This window comes from Archocentrus centrarchus, chromosome 18 (assembly GCF_007364275.1).
Source record: "Archocentrus centrarchus isolate MPI-CPG fArcCen1 chromosome 18, fArcCen1, whole genome shotgun sequence".
Classification (NCBI taxonomy): Eukaryota; Metazoa; Chordata; class Actinopteri; order Cichliformes; family Cichlidae; genus Archocentrus; species Archocentrus centrarchus.
The window spans coordinates 23,370,000-23,387,496 of record NC_044363.1 but is presented as its reverse complement, the minus strand read 5'-3'; the positions used below and the strand labels follow the sequence as shown (position 1 = coordinate 23,387,496).

At 39.6% G+C, this 17,497-nt stretch overlaps 2 protein-coding genes across 4 annotated transcripts; one reads left to right on the top strand and one right to left on the bottom strand.

Annotated features, from left to right (window-relative positions):
- Positions 1–8,449: 8,449 nt before the first annotated feature.
- On the bottom strand, positions 8,450–12,971 carry phf23b (PHD finger protein 23b). The gene is made up of 5 exons (XM_030753727.1): positions 12,440–12,971; positions 11,209–11,240; positions 11,002–11,094; positions 10,303–10,918; positions 8,450–10,206 (listed from the first exon to the last, which is right to left on the bottom strand). Exons 1-5 carry the CDS (start codon positions 12,465–12,467, stop codon positions 10,013–10,015), a joined length of 963 nt encoding a protein of 320 aa, XP_030609587.1. The 5' UTR covers positions 12,468–12,971; the 3' UTR covers positions 8,450–10,012.
- elp5 (elongator acetyltransferase complex subunit 5) lies at positions 11,523–17,363 on the top strand. 3 transcript variants are annotated; one of them, XM_030753730.1, is made up of 9 exons: positions 11,523–11,642; positions 13,337–13,429; positions 13,514–13,574; positions 13,690–13,767; positions 15,635–15,846; positions 16,232–16,407; positions 16,490–16,585; positions 16,679–16,779; positions 16,892–17,363. In XM_030753730.1, the coding sequence occupies exons 2-9, from the start codon at positions 13,375–13,377 to the stop codon at positions 16,998–17,000; spliced, it is 888 nt and encodes a 295-aa protein (XP_030609590.1). In that variant the 5' UTR covers positions 11,523–11,642; positions 13,337–13,374; the 3' UTR covers positions 17,001–17,363. The 3 variants fall into 3 exon arrangements, with proteins under 3 accessions (XP_030609590.1, XP_030609591.1, XP_030609589.1); XM_030753731.1 differs by lacking the exon at positions 11,523–11,642 and adding an exon at positions 11,697–12,055; XM_030753729.1 differs by lacking the exon at positions 11,523–11,642 and adding an exon at positions 12,976–13,252.
- Positions 17,364–17,497: the final 134 nt, after the last annotated feature.

Sequence of the window (17,497 nt, the reverse complement as noted above, 5' to 3'; positions counted from 1 at the left end):
TGTGGATGTCACACTTTATGTGTCCTAGGCTTGAAATGCAAACGCTCTCATTCAAACCAAAGGTGCTCTATCAGGATGAGGTCAGGGCTCTGTTCAAGCCAGTCAAATTCTTCCACACCAAACTTGCTCATCCATGTCTTTATGGACCTGCTTTGTCCACAGGTGCACAGTCATGTTGGAACAGGAAGGGGCCATTCTGAAAACTGTTCTCACAAAGTTGGGAGCATCAAATTGTCCAAAATATCTTGCTATGTTGAAGCATTAAGAGTTCCTTTCACTGGAGCTACGGGGCCGAGCCCAACTCCTGAAAAACACCCCCACACCATAATCCCCCCCTCCACCAAACTTTACACTTGGCACAATGCAGTCAGACAAGTACCATTCACCTGGCAACCACCAAACCCAGACCCATCCATCAGATTGCCAGACAGAGAAGCATGATTCATCCACCTGTGCTTGATGTAGTCTATTCATATAAGCAACTGTTTGCTAAGTTAATGTGCTCCCTAATAATCAAAAAGGCAATTAATCAGCAGTTAGCTGAAAACTTGGTATATCTCAGCATGGCGTGCAGTGTGTCCTTAAAAGTTTTGAAGAAACTGTATACGTGGAGGACAAAAGAAGATGTGGCAGGCCTAAAAAAAAAAAAAAAAAAAAAAAGAACAATATCTAAAAATAATGTCCTTAAGAAATAGGAAAGAATCTGGCAAAGACCTGACACTGGACCTGAGTGATGCATCTGGCCCTTCACTTGATCCATCTACTGTTCACTAAAGCTTCATCAGAAATGTCTCAGTGGAAAAGTGGCTGTCAAGAAGCCATTCTTAAGGAAGGGGAACAGGGAGAAAAGGCTGAGGTATGCAAGATTACACAATAACGGGACTGAAAATCAGTGGCAACAGGTCTGATGGAGCGATGAATCCAAACCTGAAGTTTTTGGTTCAAATTGTCGTCAGGAGAGTGGTACAACAATGAGCGTCTGCAGCCATCTGAAAAAAGGGTGGAGGATCTGTCATGGTTTGGGGCTGCATTTCAGTCAGTACCTGCTGAGAAGGCTGAGGTCTTTTGGAGTGCAGGGGACACTCCTGAAGACCTTCTATGACTCTGTGGTGGCATCAGCCATCTTCTATGCAGCAGTATGTTGGAGCAGCAGCTTGTCTACAGCTGAGAGGAAGAAGATAGACAAGCTCATCAGGAAAGCCAGCTCTGTCCTAGGATGTCCTCTCGACTCAGTGCAGGTGGTGGGAGACAGAAGGACTCTGACCAAAATAACATCACTGATGGACAAGGTCTCCCATCCCATGCATGAAACTGTTGCTGAGCTGGAGAGCTCCTTCAGTGACAGACTGCTGCATCCTAAATGCACAAAGGAGCGTTACCGCAGATCCTTCCTCCCAGCAGCTGTAAGACTTTATAACCATCACTGCTCCCAACAAAAACCACAATAACCTACACAATGTAGGATAATATATAATATACTGTAAATAGTCCGGCCTGTTAAGGTTCAACACACAGGCACATCATGTACATTGTATATAGTGTTATTATTAGTAGTATAAAGGTTAATATTGTTTGTTGATTTTATATATATTCTTTTCTTAATAGTGTGAATTATTATATCTTTATTTATATTTATAATAACTGCGGCTGCTGTTACACCCAAATTTCCCCTCTGTGGGACAATAAAGGCTGTTTCTTCTTCTTCTTCTTCTTCTTGGAGATCAAAACTGATGGAATTATGAACACAGAAAAATACCATCAGATTTTGATCCACCATGCAATACCACCTGGAAAGCATGAATATGATTCCAAACACACTGCCAATGTAGTAAAAAGATACTTGGATAGAAAAACACACAATAGAACACTATCAGAATAGAATAGAATGCCTTTATTGTCATTATACAGGATGTACAATGAGATTGGAGGGCCACTCCTGTTCAGTGCCATGTAACAGAAAATCAAACTCTCTAAAATAAAAATATTATAATCTAGTATAATCAATATAATCAAGAGATATACAGAAATAAACAATGTGTAAAATATACAAAAAATAGAATGTATAAAAATATATACATATATTGGTGCATCTGTACATTGTAAGAAATGTAAATATGTGTATACATATAATAATGAAGATGATGAATATTGCACTAATGAATGAATACTGGATATTACACAATATAGGAATGTTAGATATTGTTCAGTATGAATAATATAATATTGCACAGAGATTATTATATTATTCATACTGAACAATATCTAACATTCCTATATTGTGTTAGATATCAGTCATGGATTGGTCTCCCCAGAGCCCGGACCTGAAGCAGTGTGGGATCATATTAACAGAAAACAGAACAAAAGGCAGCCAACATCCAAAGAAGAGCTTTGAATGTCCTGCAAGAAGCCTGGAGAACTATTCCTGAAGACTACTTAAAGAAATGAGAAGCTGCCTCAGAGAGTTCAGACTGTGCTGAAGAATAAAGGTGATCACACCAAATAATGACTTTCAAGCTTGTTAGAATTGCACAAACTCTGTTTTTGCTTTAGATGCTGTATTTGCATGTCTCATGTTCCTAGTAAAATGTAAAGAAATGAGGGGTCACTCTAGACTCTTGCACAGTACTGTATCTTTTAACTTAATCCTACTGTCTATGGTTGTCTGCTGATACACTTCAATCCCTGTCCATGACTTTTGCATTTTAGACATGTGTTTAACTGCAGTGTCACAATTAACACACAAATTTTGTTCTATTGTGTAACTTTTTACTGTGTAAATTGCAAACAAAAACTATTAAAGTCCACAAAATTAAAAAGGCAATTAATGCAACTTAAAAATGTCAAAATGAAATATTTAAAACTACTTTATAAACAACTTGTTCTAGTCATAGATCATTTTCCCATTTTAGCTTTTCAAACATATTAAAAGGTCAAAAATAGCAATACCTTAATTAAAAACATTACACAAGGGGAAATCCAGTATTCGCAGGAGGAAGGATAGGCAGTAAAATGCAGGCCACTTGAAACATGAAAAGTATTCACACCTATATTAGAGAGCAGAATGGAAACTATGAGTATTATATTATTAAATTAAGACTACTAATCCATTGGTGGGTAAACACCATTTCTTACACTGTAACCTGTGAAGAGTTTGCCTACTGCTAGGTAAGCTGATGTGCAGCATTGGATTATCAGCTGCATTTTATAGAGCAACTAAAGTGTCCTAACAAATTAAGAGGCTAAAAAAAACCTATGAGTAGCTTGTATAAAGTAGAGTTGTATCAGTTTGCATTTGTTTTAGGTGTCTCCCTTTGTACTAGCTCATGTAGACTCTTGTGCAGTTACAGCGGTGTGCAGTTTTCTACAATAATAAGACATGCCGTCTGCCATCTCCGTTATGCAACTGACCGTCACAGACGAGGACCTTAAATTACTCATTTTGTTATTTCTGACATTTCAATGCAAATTCAATCTGACAAACAGTTTTGTTTATATTATTTATTTTCACAGTTAATCTTTCCTTAGGATGCTCATATTTGTGACAGGGGATAGTCTCTGCGAGTCTATATTTGGCACCTGCTGCAATGCCTGATACTTATAGGGCAAGAAGATGGGGCGTGGTGTGAGCTCATACTCAGAGAGAGAGAGAGAGACAGACACAGGACACATACTACTAATCATTGTACTCTGGAAAATTATTGAAACACCCCTCATTTCTTTCTATTTTGCTTCCAGGGAGGCAGCCTTTCTTGTTATTTATTTTTTGTGCAATAGTTCTCCAGGTTTTCTGAAGAGCTTACAGAGTTTTTCTTTGGACATCGGCTGCTTTTTCACTCATTTTCAGGCCTTGCACCTGACTCTTTTCAAAGGAATGGTTTGTTTGTTTGTTTCTTAAGCTGCTTAACACTGACCTATGAATCATTCAAGCATTTAAAAAGGCACCTAACTCAAGGGATGAGCCAGTGTTGTGTCTACACATAACAGAGAACTTAGCAAACAACCCATTTAAATTGTCTCTTTAGGCATTTTGTTATTAGCGGCCTGTCACAAAAACACATCATTTATTCCAGTTTCTTTAGTTGAATCTACAAAATATAAATATATTATGTTTGACAGACATAAAATAGTATTTTTTGCACCAACAAGGTGAAGAAACCTGGAGAACTATTCCTGAAAACTACTTAAAGAAATGACTAGAAAGCTGCCTCAGAGAGTTCAGACTGTGCTGAAGAATAAAGGTGATCAGACCAAATATTGACTTTCAAGCTTGTTAGAACTGTACAAACTCTGTTTTTGCCTTATGTGCTGTATTCGTATGTTTCAATAAATTGCTGTACCTATTTCTCATGTTCCTAGTAAAATACAAAGAAATGAGGGGTCACTCCAGACTCTTGAATATGTTAATATAATCCTACTGTCTATGGTTGTATGCTAATACACTTCAATCCCTGTCCATGACTTTGCATTTTAGGCATGTTTAACTGTGGTGTCACAATTAACACACACATTTTTTTTCTATTGTGAACAAAAACTATTAAAATCCCCACACACAAAAAAAATAATAATAATAATCTGCTGCATTTTAAAACATGCAAATGTGTTGAATGAAATAGTTATTTGAGTATGTTCACGTTAATATCAGCTACAAACATGTTATAGGAATTATAGGAAATCAGTACCAATCAATAAACATTAAGCTACAGCTAACAAACAATATAAAATGTGCCCACTGGTGAGGGTTCAAGGTCCTATGGCTGAGTCAGCCAGCTGCTGGGAATTACTATTCTCAGCAAGAAGATGAGTGAGCGTTACATTTAAGCTCAATTCAAGTGAAGGTAAGTCACAGCACATCTTTAAAAACACAAGATGCAGTAGCATCTGCATGACTTATTCCTAACCTTTAGCTTCTAAGCAAGATTCTAAATCTGCCTCTCTACTGAAACCCAAACTGTAGACTATAACCTCTTGCATATGAGAGCCAACAAAATGTCCTAATATCTAAAAGATCATCCTCACGTTTACATCTTCAGGAGGACATTTGGTCCTGTGTTGTAATAAAAGAACACGTACAGTCGCACACCCAGCTCGAGGCTCCTAATGAGGCCTGTCCCCGATAATGGAGGTAATCAGTGCAGCCGATCTGGCCTCTGCCCCTGCTGACATGCTGCCAGCCTTGTCATGGCTTATTTATACACGGCTGATCTATCAACACTACCTCTATGTTTGGTGAGCCTCTGTGTCCCAAAATAGAAATAATTAGGACAGGGCGGAAAAAGAGGAAAAGTGAAAACGTGTCTCAAAGCGCATACCCTTCGAGTAGACCCCCGCCAACCCCACCCGATCCTCTGCCAATCTCTATCCATCCCAGCTACACTGTCTCTCCTGTGTTTTGTTTTCTGCAGACAGAGGCAGCAGGCCGGCGGGAGGAAGACGGGTGGAGAGGGATGTGTGTGGTCTCAATGGGGTGGTGATTTGAAGTTGGGCGAAGCAGAGTCCTTTAGATAACCACACACATTGATACTATCTCTGATTGCTGTGCATGTGTTCTTTTCTTTGGGGATTTACAACAACAAAAAAACAGCCTGAGTTGCACAAGAACTTTGATTAATTAATTAGTAAGCTGACTAGTTGTTCACTAATTGTTAACGATTGAGTAGTTAAAGCCAGGTCCATTTATTGCTTGCAAAATGTAGTTCAGTGGGTTTTATGGTTTGTCGTTCTACATTTATAGAGCAAGTTATTTATTCATTGGGTGGAGAGTAAACAGTGCACTGCTGATTTTACCACAAGAGAGCAGAAAAAGTATAACATATTTTGTTCTTATCAGACAGACTTAGTTGTAGGAGAACCTTCACTTGAACTGTCATTTGTCAAATGATGCTTGTATTGTGCAGTAAAAGTCTTCGAAAATTCAAACTCTTTTAAAATAAGTTGCCTGTATTCTATAGTCTGATTATTATAGGCTGCAAAAAATTAACTTGTCTAAAGACATTTAATACCTCACAATCTATGTAAACCTTACAGAATAATGCAGCTGAAACAATGAAAGGTGAAATTTGCAGGAAAGGTTGTAATGAGCACGGCACCGGCTGATTTCTTATCTTGCTGGGAGTTCAGTTTGGGTTCACCACTCTGTTAAAGAATAAATAAGACGATAGATTTAAAAAAAAAAAAGTAAAAATAACCTTTATCACTGTATAATTACAGTTCATAATATAGAAAGATCCAGAGAATCCAGAGAAAACTGTGAAAGCCCAGGAAAAGGTGGAGAACAAGTGTTGAATGGCAGTTGTTGATTCTCTAGTTGAAATCACTGCAAGGGTTCAGCAACACTTCTGAATAGTTTTTTCAGAGAATATAGTTGCTCTACACATAAATGCAAGTTAAAACACATATAAATGATGTCCAGAAACACCACTGTCTTGTAATTCGATGAGCATGTGGGACTATCTTTGGTTTTGTATATATATATATAAAGATACTGTTTTCACTCATACTTCTCAGCCTTATGCCTGCATAAATTACATGGGAGGCTGTAAAGCCTGAGGGTATGCATTACCCCAAGGCAAGTATGTAAACTAAGTGGTCTTATCATACTCCCATCTGTCCTCAGCAGCAATAAGGAAAGTGGAGGAGGGTGTGGGGGTGAGGCGATGTGTATGTGTAACTGTATATAAGTGTGTCAAGCCATGTTGTCTGAACTTAAAGTCTCTTAAGGTTTGACAACGATTGACAATAATGATGTTAAGGAAGCGAGGCGGCAGGTTTAATTGGCATGTCTGAAGTCACATAGTCACACACACACACAAACACAAATACACACACACACACACACTTAGCCTAAACAGCCCCATAATAGTCCCATAATATAAACCCACCCTGGTAGCATGGCTACAAATACCCTCCACTCCACACTGGTCAGCAGAGAGAGAACAGCACAGAGTCGAACAGCTGGACCCAAGATCACTAAGAGTCAAAATCCAAAGAGAAAACAACAGACTTAAGGTAAGCAAGGGGTTTCTTTTCAAATTCATTTTCTTGTGTGACTGTACCCTTACAGGGAATCAAGACTGACTGTAGCTCTTTTACTCCTTTCAGATGCTTTGCTCTAGATGGATGCTACCTTTGCTGGCTCTTTACCTGCTGCTAGAGGAGATATCTGCTGCCGTCTTACCAAGCAGACTCAGAAACAAGAGGGTGAGTCTTTATTTTTTACTGACATTAACTTTGTCACCACTTGGACAAGCAATTTTAACAGCTACTGGCATTTAATCCTTTTCAGTCTAATTGAATGATCTGATTACTGTCCTCAGGAGATCAGCTGGCTGGACCAAGAAGTCTTTTCCCGTTTGTTCGATCCCTCAGATGTGAGTGACCTCTCTGTGGGTGACGCAGGGGAGACGGGCAGGGATGAGGACAGTCACCCCTTTCATTCAGAGACTTTCGTCAACCCGACAGAAAACCTTTCTGCCCAGCAGCAGCACCCGAACCAGCTCCAGTACAATCGGAAAGCCAACGAAAAGAGGTGAGGATAAATAGACCGTTGTGGAACAGCTTTACAGCCACACATGATGGAGAAGATGCTTAAATAACTAAATGAACTGTAAATATAGCAACTATGTGCTTATGCAACTGAAATAAACTTACCCAGTTATGAATTATAGGGATAATTGTTAATTATATTAGATATTATAATCCTGTAATCTAATTTACAACAAAGATTGTTTTCCTCTCTCTGCTGAATCTACAGAAGGAAAGTTGCTCCTCTGGACACTATTGGTGGCTTTCAAATGTCTGGTTTCAGAAACCAAAAGGTGAGCAACAATGACACGTATTGCTCTTTTCCCAACTAAATAACCAGCATCAGTGACATTTAAATGCCACCTGCTCAATACATACACACACACTCACATTTTTAATACATAAAGTATACATGTGGGCCTGAAAGAGCAATGGCTATAGCTTTAATTAATGAGCAATTATTAGCAGCAGACTTAAAGCACATTCCTTCAATACTTGGATGTCTTCTCTTTCCTTTTTGCATAAGCAGTTATGTTTCATGGCTTGTTGAGTTTTTCTGTGACACTAGGAGCCATTTCTAGTCATAGTACAATGCTGCAGGATTAGTAATTCAAAAATTTCGTGTTTATCTCATAAGAAGAACTGAGTATTTTTATATTTGTTTTGCAGGATGAACCAGACATCTACAGTGAAGATTATCAGAACTAGAAACTGTGCTCCCTCATATTCCCCTAGATGCCATGCGTGAACTTTGTATATCTTGGTGTTTATCTGTGCCATACTAACGAGACTCCTGCCAGCTATCTCCCTCTACTGGTAGAAGACAAACCTGACAATCACTGCTGTGTGCCAATATCTAATAAAATGTGACATGTAACAGTTTCTCTTTTTTTGTCATTTGAATAAAGAAAATTCAAAACTCAACCTGTATGTTCCCAAAGACTTTTATTTTTCAAGCTACAATTAAAGAAAAACATATCAGACTGCAGAAAATATAGAATTTGCTTGAGTATTCTCTCTTCGCTTTCACATATGTACAGTTGTCAAAGAACAGGATATGTACACAGAATTAAAGTTGTACAGAGAGTGCAACTGCTACTGGAGATTTACCACGACTCTCCCACAAACAAAAGAAAATGCACATGGTAAAAACCAAATAACAAACAAATGCCACAACCTAGACAGCCTCGACTTGTTTTCTGTACACTACAACTTTGTTCTCGATGTGAGACAATTATTTGTCCTTTTTCTGGTGCGGGAGCGCATCTCTAATCCCGCTCCTCAGAAAGCTATGAAAAAAAAAAAAATAATATACATATATATATTTTACAACCATTCATGAACGAGCCTCAGGGCCACTGACGTACGGCAAAAACAAAACAAAAAAATTCTTACAGCAATGTTACTCCCACCTCATATCAGATGATTTAACACACATACAAAGAAACAAAACGAACATATTACACACAGACACAAAAAAAAAAAAAAAAAAAAAAAAAAAAAAAAAGGACAAATGTCAAAATGTACTCACGGTTAATGGCTAACTGATTAATAAGCTGGCCTGTGAAAAACACCAAGCGCGCCATCATGAATGCACACAGCCAAGTTCGGTATTAATTAGCTGTAGCTCATCATAGTTGCCCCAATTTTCACTAGAGTATAGAGTGAAAAAAGGTTTAGGTTTTAAAAGTGCACTGCTGAAAGAATAGTTTGAATACAACTCGACACCTGGATGCATTTGAAGATGCAAACTAATAAACTTTATCTGATTCTATGAACATCATTCATTGTATTTTAGGAGTAAAATGTTTACATTTTGACATTCAGTGATCACCACCGATAACCCAAGAAAAAGCTTAACATAAACTGCCAGAGTACGATCGAAAACAAAACGAGCTGCCCGTCTAGCACTGAAATACGTCTAAAGAAATAACAGGAGTGACATTATCCCACCTCTTAACAGACAAAATGTAAGCTGGGCTCTCCTCCCAATGTGTACATGCATTGATTTAAGGGTGGGAATGATTGGATCAAACTCAGAGTGATACTCCAGAGACCGAAGGACAGTTTTCAGTAATTTGTCAATATTAGTAAGAAATATATTCCAATCCAAAATGGACCTTCAGTCAATATGAGAAAAATTGAAAAAGCATGTGCACATCACCAGAACTGTAAATAACAAAGCCAATCAATGTAGAACTCAATTAATAACAAATTTTTTTATATTTTATATATATATATATATATATATATATTTTCAACCGTCACTATTGCCTTCTTTCCAGTTCTCTTCACAGTAGCCAAAGGGAAAACAAAAATTAAATGTGAGGGATAAATAAGAATGCTTGTGATTGTCAAAAGAAATCCAACAAACTGACATTACAGTTGCCCTCCAGGTGTAGCTTAGGCTGTTTTGGCTGTAGGCATCAAAGAAAGAAAGTAAGTGTCAGAGGACAGCAAAAACAGATCAAACGCTCCCTTCCCCTCAGCTTTAAGTGTCTTTTTTGTGCCCCGACCGCCGCAAGTCCCTGCACTTGTGGCAGTAAAAGATGTCGGGAACATTTGACTTCTTAATCTTTGCACATGACAGGTGCACCCAGATGCCGCACTGGTTGCACTCGATCATCGGCCGTCCCGCGAATGGCTTCCCGCAGTAACAGGTGATCAAGTCCCATGAATCATCCCCTGTGTGGATAAAAGATCAGTTATAGGTGATTATAATGCAAAGTAAGCCATAATTAAGTAAATGACAACCATAAAGTCAAAATCAGAACATCTTACCTGATTCCACCATAATGTCTTCATCAGCGATCCATGTCTCACCCTCGCTAGAGCTCATTTCTGCTTCCCTGATGGATTCATCTGGCTGCACCTTCCCCACGCCCTGCATGCTTGAAGAGGAGCCCCCGTGCCCCGACAGCTCCTCCCTGCCGGCTCGTACCTCAGAGTGTGTATTCCGTGTCTCGGAGTCCGTCTCACTTTGAGGAGCTGAACTCTTGAGCTTCTTAGCTTTCGGCTGTTTTGAGTTTTTGCTGCGTTTGATGCGAGCTCTTTTCTCACCCTCACTGCTGCCACTATCTGCTGCCCCCATGGCAGAATCCAGTGACAACTTTTTCAGTTTTTTGTCCTTCTTGCGCTCTCCCTTAGTGATGGCCTGGTTCTCATAAAGGGAGTCTTTAAGCTGCATTTTGTCCAGCAGCGTGCTATCAGAGTGCATGCGACGAATATTTTTGCCCTTATTTGCTCGAGCTTTGCGGACAAACGTATGAATGGTGTGGATGTCAGAACCCCCGTCTGCCCAGGTATTGCCATTGGAGCTGCTGCCTCCACCTCCACCATCTGCTGACAACCCTGAACTGTGTGCAGAGCTGGATGATGTTGGGGACCACGAGCTTTCCTGTAAGATATGAAAACTTTTGTCACAACTTGAGCAAGACAGTCATTACATCTAATGAAATGCAAATAACAGCAACAGCTTACCTCTTTTGGACTGGGGATGTAACCAGCGTAAGCCAGGACAAAGCTGCAGAACTTGTTGAAGTCCTCGACAGTCCTCTTCTTCCTTTCTGGGGGCTACAGGAAACACATGTCTTTGTTTAAGAGAGTGAAGCTAGCCTACACAGCCCTCCACAACAGAAGGCAGCTGAATCAAATCAAGTGTTCAACGGGAAATTATAAAATACTCACCAGAGGTTCCGTTTTACACGTTAACAGTGAATCTGTTGAAGAAGAAAACACGTCTGTGAGTCACAAGAGACCACTTTTCACCCACTTAACAGCCAACACATTACCGAGCATACGGTGGCCGAGTGGACTAATGCTAGCACTAGCCTGTTAACGGCTCAATAACTTAATCGGGATTATTAACGATGATGAGCATGATGGGCTTATTTGAGAACAAAGATATGTTACATTAACGTGTAGTTCACTGAAAATCACCTGAACGGGGGGGGGCAACCTACCATCTTCAAGCCAACTTCTCCGCCCTCAAACAACCGCAACTGGTGTTACTTTGTGACTCCCTCAACTTCACACAATTACTAAATATCACCCCCGGAGAAATGTTCAGCATTTTCACGTCAAAATTGATAGTGAAAAGTTGGCTGAATTGCTATGATCGGGTCTGTTTGCGTGATAGCATGCTTATGGTTTGTTTTGCGTGTATGCTAATATTAGCTGACGTTAGACGGGAAGCTAACTGGACGTTTTGCAGTAGTAATGGCAAACGGACTAGGGCGAGTTATTTTATTTCACTGAGCTTCTACAACAATATTTTTATGGCGTGGCTGACTGCTTAATTTGATTTTTTAAGGACTACCTCGGGGCTAACAGCCACTTGGTCAGCTAGCAAACCAGTGTAGCTTTCTTGATACAGTAGTGGCAGACTCCGTAGCAGAGTTAGCTTTGTGCTAGCGGCTAACATTTAACCGGGCGTGTCATGTTTGGCACCGTTGGAGTTTGAGCTAATGTCCAAAAAAAAAAAATTGACATTTTTGTGGATGACATTTGTAAGCAACATTAACTCAACTGACAGGTTAGAGAGGTTTCAGTGAGCTGGTTGGCACCATTGGCTGTGCAGTTATTAAGCTATGCGGTTCGGCGCGTTAATTAACTAGCAAGCTAACGGGAATTGTGTAATAAATGTTAACGTCAAATTTATGAACTACAGTAATTGTGCCGAAAGTTACAGCCGGCCAGTCTTCACTTTTACGCAACTTTCAAGGTAGTTTAGCGACAAGACGGACGACTGTCGGTCAGCAGCGAGGCTGTGATATTATTACACCACACGCAACACTGCCGTTAGCTGTAACTCACACTAGCTTACCGTCCGTAAAACGACAGATGTACGCGATGAACCAGATTAACATCACGCCAGGATTGTTTTTCGTGGGCTTTCGTTGATAGCAATTAAACGTACCTTGGTGTTCAGACATTATGTCAAGCATTGTCGCCTCGCCGACACGGCCTCGATCCGAGAAGCAGAAGCAGCAGGCGAGCTAGCCGGAGACTGGCGGCCGTCGCTCTGCGCCTTCTCCCGGTGTGGCTGCACCTTAGCACCGGGAAACTTTGGCAGCAGAGAGCCAAGTGTACGGAGGACCGAGAATGCTCTCCTTCGAAGAATCTCCACACGGTGTCGAAAATGTCCTTGTATTTCCTCGATGGGGGGGATCCCAAAACAGGGGCAAACCACCGCCGACCTGTCGCCACACTATTAGCCAGACAAAATACTAATACCACTGTCGCTTGTACTCAAATCCCCCCTTTCTTCTTCAATGCACTAATCTAACCATATCAGAAGTGTAAACTCTCGTTTAATTAACGCCTCTAATAACTGCAGATCCAGGATGGAAACTTCCCTTGTGAAGTTTTTCGTTCCTTCACTGTAGACATATAAAACGACCGGAGTTTGGGCTTTTTATTCCGCACGGTCCTCTCCGTGCGCGGCAGAAGCCTCTTGAGGCTGCCAGCGAAGTGTGTCCTGTGGTGTATGCTGGGTAATGTAGTTTAATATTTAGCCATTCAACCAGACACATCTACGGGCAGCAACGTTTAATAAACTACATGTCCCTATATGGAGACTACCGAAACAACAGGGGCCTATGGGATATGACGTTTTGGGGGGGTTTTTGCTCTAAACTCCCAAAACATGGTACCTAGCGAAATCTGTTAGCCTTTTATTGGGCAGTGAAAGCTTTCATTTCCAGCGTAACATTACTTGCAGTGACTTTAGGTACTTATGTCTATTAGCTTTAAGGGATGTCGTCCTTGTGCCGGTGAATTACTAATTTTTTCATAGTTTTTCATGTTTAAATAGGCAGTGGAGTAGAGATGTGCTAACAAGCTGATGCTACCATGTTGTCTGAACTACTGCAAGGCACCGACAGTGGAGCGATTCTTATAATACAAGGTAAATATTTGAATGTTGTTGAATATAAGGATAAATTGTTAACAATAATGATGACACGAACTGGTATAATTTATACTTTGATAGATTCCTGTAGTTATTCCGGACAGCACCTACTGCAGAGCTTCATTAATGCTGCGCTGAACAGGTATGTAAGGAAATTAATTTGGGGACTGTGTTTGCTTTTATACCTATTGTTGCCCAAGAATGTGTGTAAGTTATGTATTGGCTCCAGTAGTAACTGGTCTATGCTGTGACTTCAGAGAGGAAGCTGTCCATGTCTTTGGTTTTGATGTCAGTGAGGAAGAACTGAAACATGGATTAACATCATCTACTCAGAGGTATTGAACATTAATGCTGAATACTGATCAACAACAATTCATGTGACTTTGCTTAAATGTTTATCTCATTTATCAAGCAAATTACTAAACAATCACCGGTTCCAATTTTTCTAGTGACAGCCTTTGTTGCTCTATGGAAGGGGTGTATAACAGGGTTTTGTTTTTCCTTTTTCTCAAAGGGCCCTACTAGCATCTATAGAGTAACCAAAAGGCCACACATTGGGCAGCTGAATTGAAACATGATACACATAATGTTGAAACTCCATGTATTCATTACACATATCAAAGAAAAAAAGAATAGTTCTCCAGGCTCCTTGAAGGACATTCAAAGCTCTTCTTTAGATGTTGGCTGCTTTTTGTTCTGTTCTGTGTTAGAATGATCTCACACTGCTTCAGTAATATTGAGATCTGGGCTTTGGGGCTCTGGGGAGGCCAATCTATGACTGGTAGTGTTCCACTCTGTGTTTCTTCTATCCAGGTATGCTTTTACTGCATGGCAGTTTCCCTTCCTTAAGAATGGCTTCTTGACAGCCATCCTTTCACTGAGACCATTTCTGACGAGCTTTCAGTGAACAGTAGATGGATCAACTGAAGGTCCAGATGCAGTTTGTCAGGTCTTTGCTGGATGGGTTTTTTTCCTATTTCTTAAGGAAATGACTTTCAGAAACTCTTCTTTTGTGATCCATTTGTCTAGTCTCCACAGTTTTTAAGGACACTGTGCTGAGATATATTCAGCTAATAGCTTTTTGAGAATCACATTGTTGGTGCAAAATTACAATTATGCCTGTGAAATTGTTTTGTTTTGTTTTTTGGCATTTTTTCATAGATTCAACTAAAGAAATAGGAACAAATAATGTGTATTTGGTAACAAAGTCTGTAAAGATAAAATGTAAATAGGTTATTTACTAAGTTGTCTGTTATATGTAGACACAACACTAGTTCATCCTTTGAGTTAGGTGCCTTTTTTATGTTTGAATAACTTAACAGAGTTAAGAGTCTTAACAAACAAAGCAAACAGCCAATGTCCAAAAAAAACCTTTTAAAGACCTTCAGAAATCCAGGAGAACTACTGCTCAGGAGCCCTTTTAAAAAATGATAAAGTCTGGCTCCTTGGAAGCAAAATATAAAATGGGGGTGACTAGATTTTTGCACAGTACTATGAAACCATCTGTTGTATTGCCTCTTAAAATTCTCAGCATCTTGCTACCTGTCTGCTGCATAGTTCAATGATGAAACATATTGGATTATGCTATTAATATGGACTTTAGTCAAACTTTTATTCATATTAATTTTATTCATTCAGGTCTAATATTTGTCTGCTAACTACTACTGTATTTTCCCCATTGTGGGATCAATAAAATATATATAGACTTGGATCACTGATTAGGCTAACATTTGCTATTTAAGAACAAACACATTGTCTTGCGCGTCTTCTTTCTGCTGTTCCCTTCAGGGGTCGGCCCAGCAGATCATCTGCCTCCATCTCACTCTATCCCTGCATCCTCTGTCACACCAACCCTCTCCATGTTCTTCTTCACTACATCCATGAATCTCCTCTGTGGTCTTCCTCTTTTCCTCCAACCTGACAACTGCATATTCAACATCTTTTGTCCAATATATACACTACCCCTCCTCTGCACACGTCCAAATCATCTCAGCCTTTCCTCTCTAACTTTGGCTCCAACATTGTCTTGCACATAAATATATTAATAACGAATCGTTTAAGATGGCCACAACAATCATAACTGCCATTTTTTTCCCAGAATATTTATACATTTTATAAATTGACTAATGCAATTTAATAAAATTGATTTGTAGCTATTTAACCTACAGTCAAACCTTCATCTTCTGTTCTGTTTCTTTTTAGGCTACACTTTCACAATGCTTATATGGACCCCCTTGGGTGGACAAATCAGTCAGCTTTTACGGTTCACCAGTTTTGTGTGGACAAACTCACACATCTGATCAAACAAACATCACACCCCAAACCAGCTACTTTAGTAATCAACTCTCTATCATGGATATTGAGACATGTGAGTCCACCTGCTGTCTGCAAGACTCTTCATCAGCTTAAGAAAGGTGATAAAATATCTTCTGTCTCTCTGTGTGTGATTTGATGTCCATATTTTCAGTAGTTTTATAGAATGAAGGGAGGCAAAGAAAACCCAGGGTTTAAGCTTTATCTATCTGTCATAGAGCTTTACTGATCACAAATGTATCAGCATATCTGTCTGATCTGCAGCGATATGAAAACAAAGCGTAATGCAGAAAAAGATGCTTGTATTGGCATCGGCTCCAGAAATCTGTTATTGGTCGGGCTGTAATTTTTCTTTAAAGAGTGTTTTATGCACAAAAGGTTTTCTGTGCACACCTTCCGTTATCAAAAAGACCTTCATGGTTGACTTATTTTTAGTAGCCCGTGCAGTATGTCCTCTGTTAAATGATTACATTGTGTTTTCATTAGGAGGAGCCGTGAGAGCTGTTATTGGTCTGCTCCATGCAGATATGCACCAGAGCGGTACTGTGGGAAGCGTCTGCCACTTGGCTACTTCAGTCATCACCGTGGCACCCGGAATTAAAGGAGATGAAGCAATGGCAAAAATAACTAAGCGATCAAAGTCAGGGAAAGTTACACAAGATGTAAGCAGTGCTTGAATAATATTTATTTTCAATTCCTGTGCCTTTTATAAATTATTGATGGCTTTGATTTTTTTGTTGTTAGGAGGAGATATTCAGCATCAAAGAGGATCTTTCAGTTACTGTAATGAGCAAACCGAACCATACCGGACACAAACAGACTGAGCCCGAGGAACAGCAGGTACAGTACAACATGGGTACAACAGCTTCACACAACATACGGATAAAGAAACAAATATGGCATGAGTTAAGTGCCCTTTTTGTGTATCTGTAGATGGACCCAGCAGCCAACTTGACCTTCAACCTTCGCCTGTCTGATACAGAGCGTGAGGCCAAGGAGAAACTTGCACTTCCATTTGTCTTCAGCAAAGAGAAGTCAGAGACTTTTTTTCAGTGACCACATCTCATATATGCTGTTTTTCTTTCCTTTTTTACATATTTTTTTTTACAAACAACCTAAAAATACTGTCCCCTTTCAATCTTATAGGAAAACGGCTCTGCTCCAGTCGGGCCCGGGTTCAGGTCGAATTCTGTATGAGCCCGATGCCAGCGACGACTACGACCAGGAGGACCCTGATGATGATCTTGATGTTTAAGTTTAAGGCAGAGGCTGCTGAAAATCCATGTTTCATGTGCTTTTTTGATAAAGGACTAAAGCACTGAAAATGATTCAAACTTATTTCCTAATATTTTTTTTCTTTGTGGATGAAGTTTAGTTTGTGTGGCTGTTATTTTACAAATTAATTTACTTTTTCATGTCCTGACCTTTACACTGAAATGAAAAATTCTATAGTAATTATTAAATCATCTGATGAGAAAAATACTGCTCACAGCAGGAAAATGTGAGGGTCACATACATATTGTCTCAGTGCCTAAAATCTCTTAAATCAAGTTGTCCGTTGTGTACAATACTTTTGTTTTATTTATGAGCCTTTGAGGATGACTTGTGATTAAAGTTTGTATGTAATTGGTCATTTTTTTGTAACTATGTTGAAAATGTGATTTGTGACAGAAGGATAGCAGTAAATGTGAAAGGGAAGATTTACAAGATGGTAGTGACACCTGCTGTGATGTATGGTTTGGAGACAGTGGT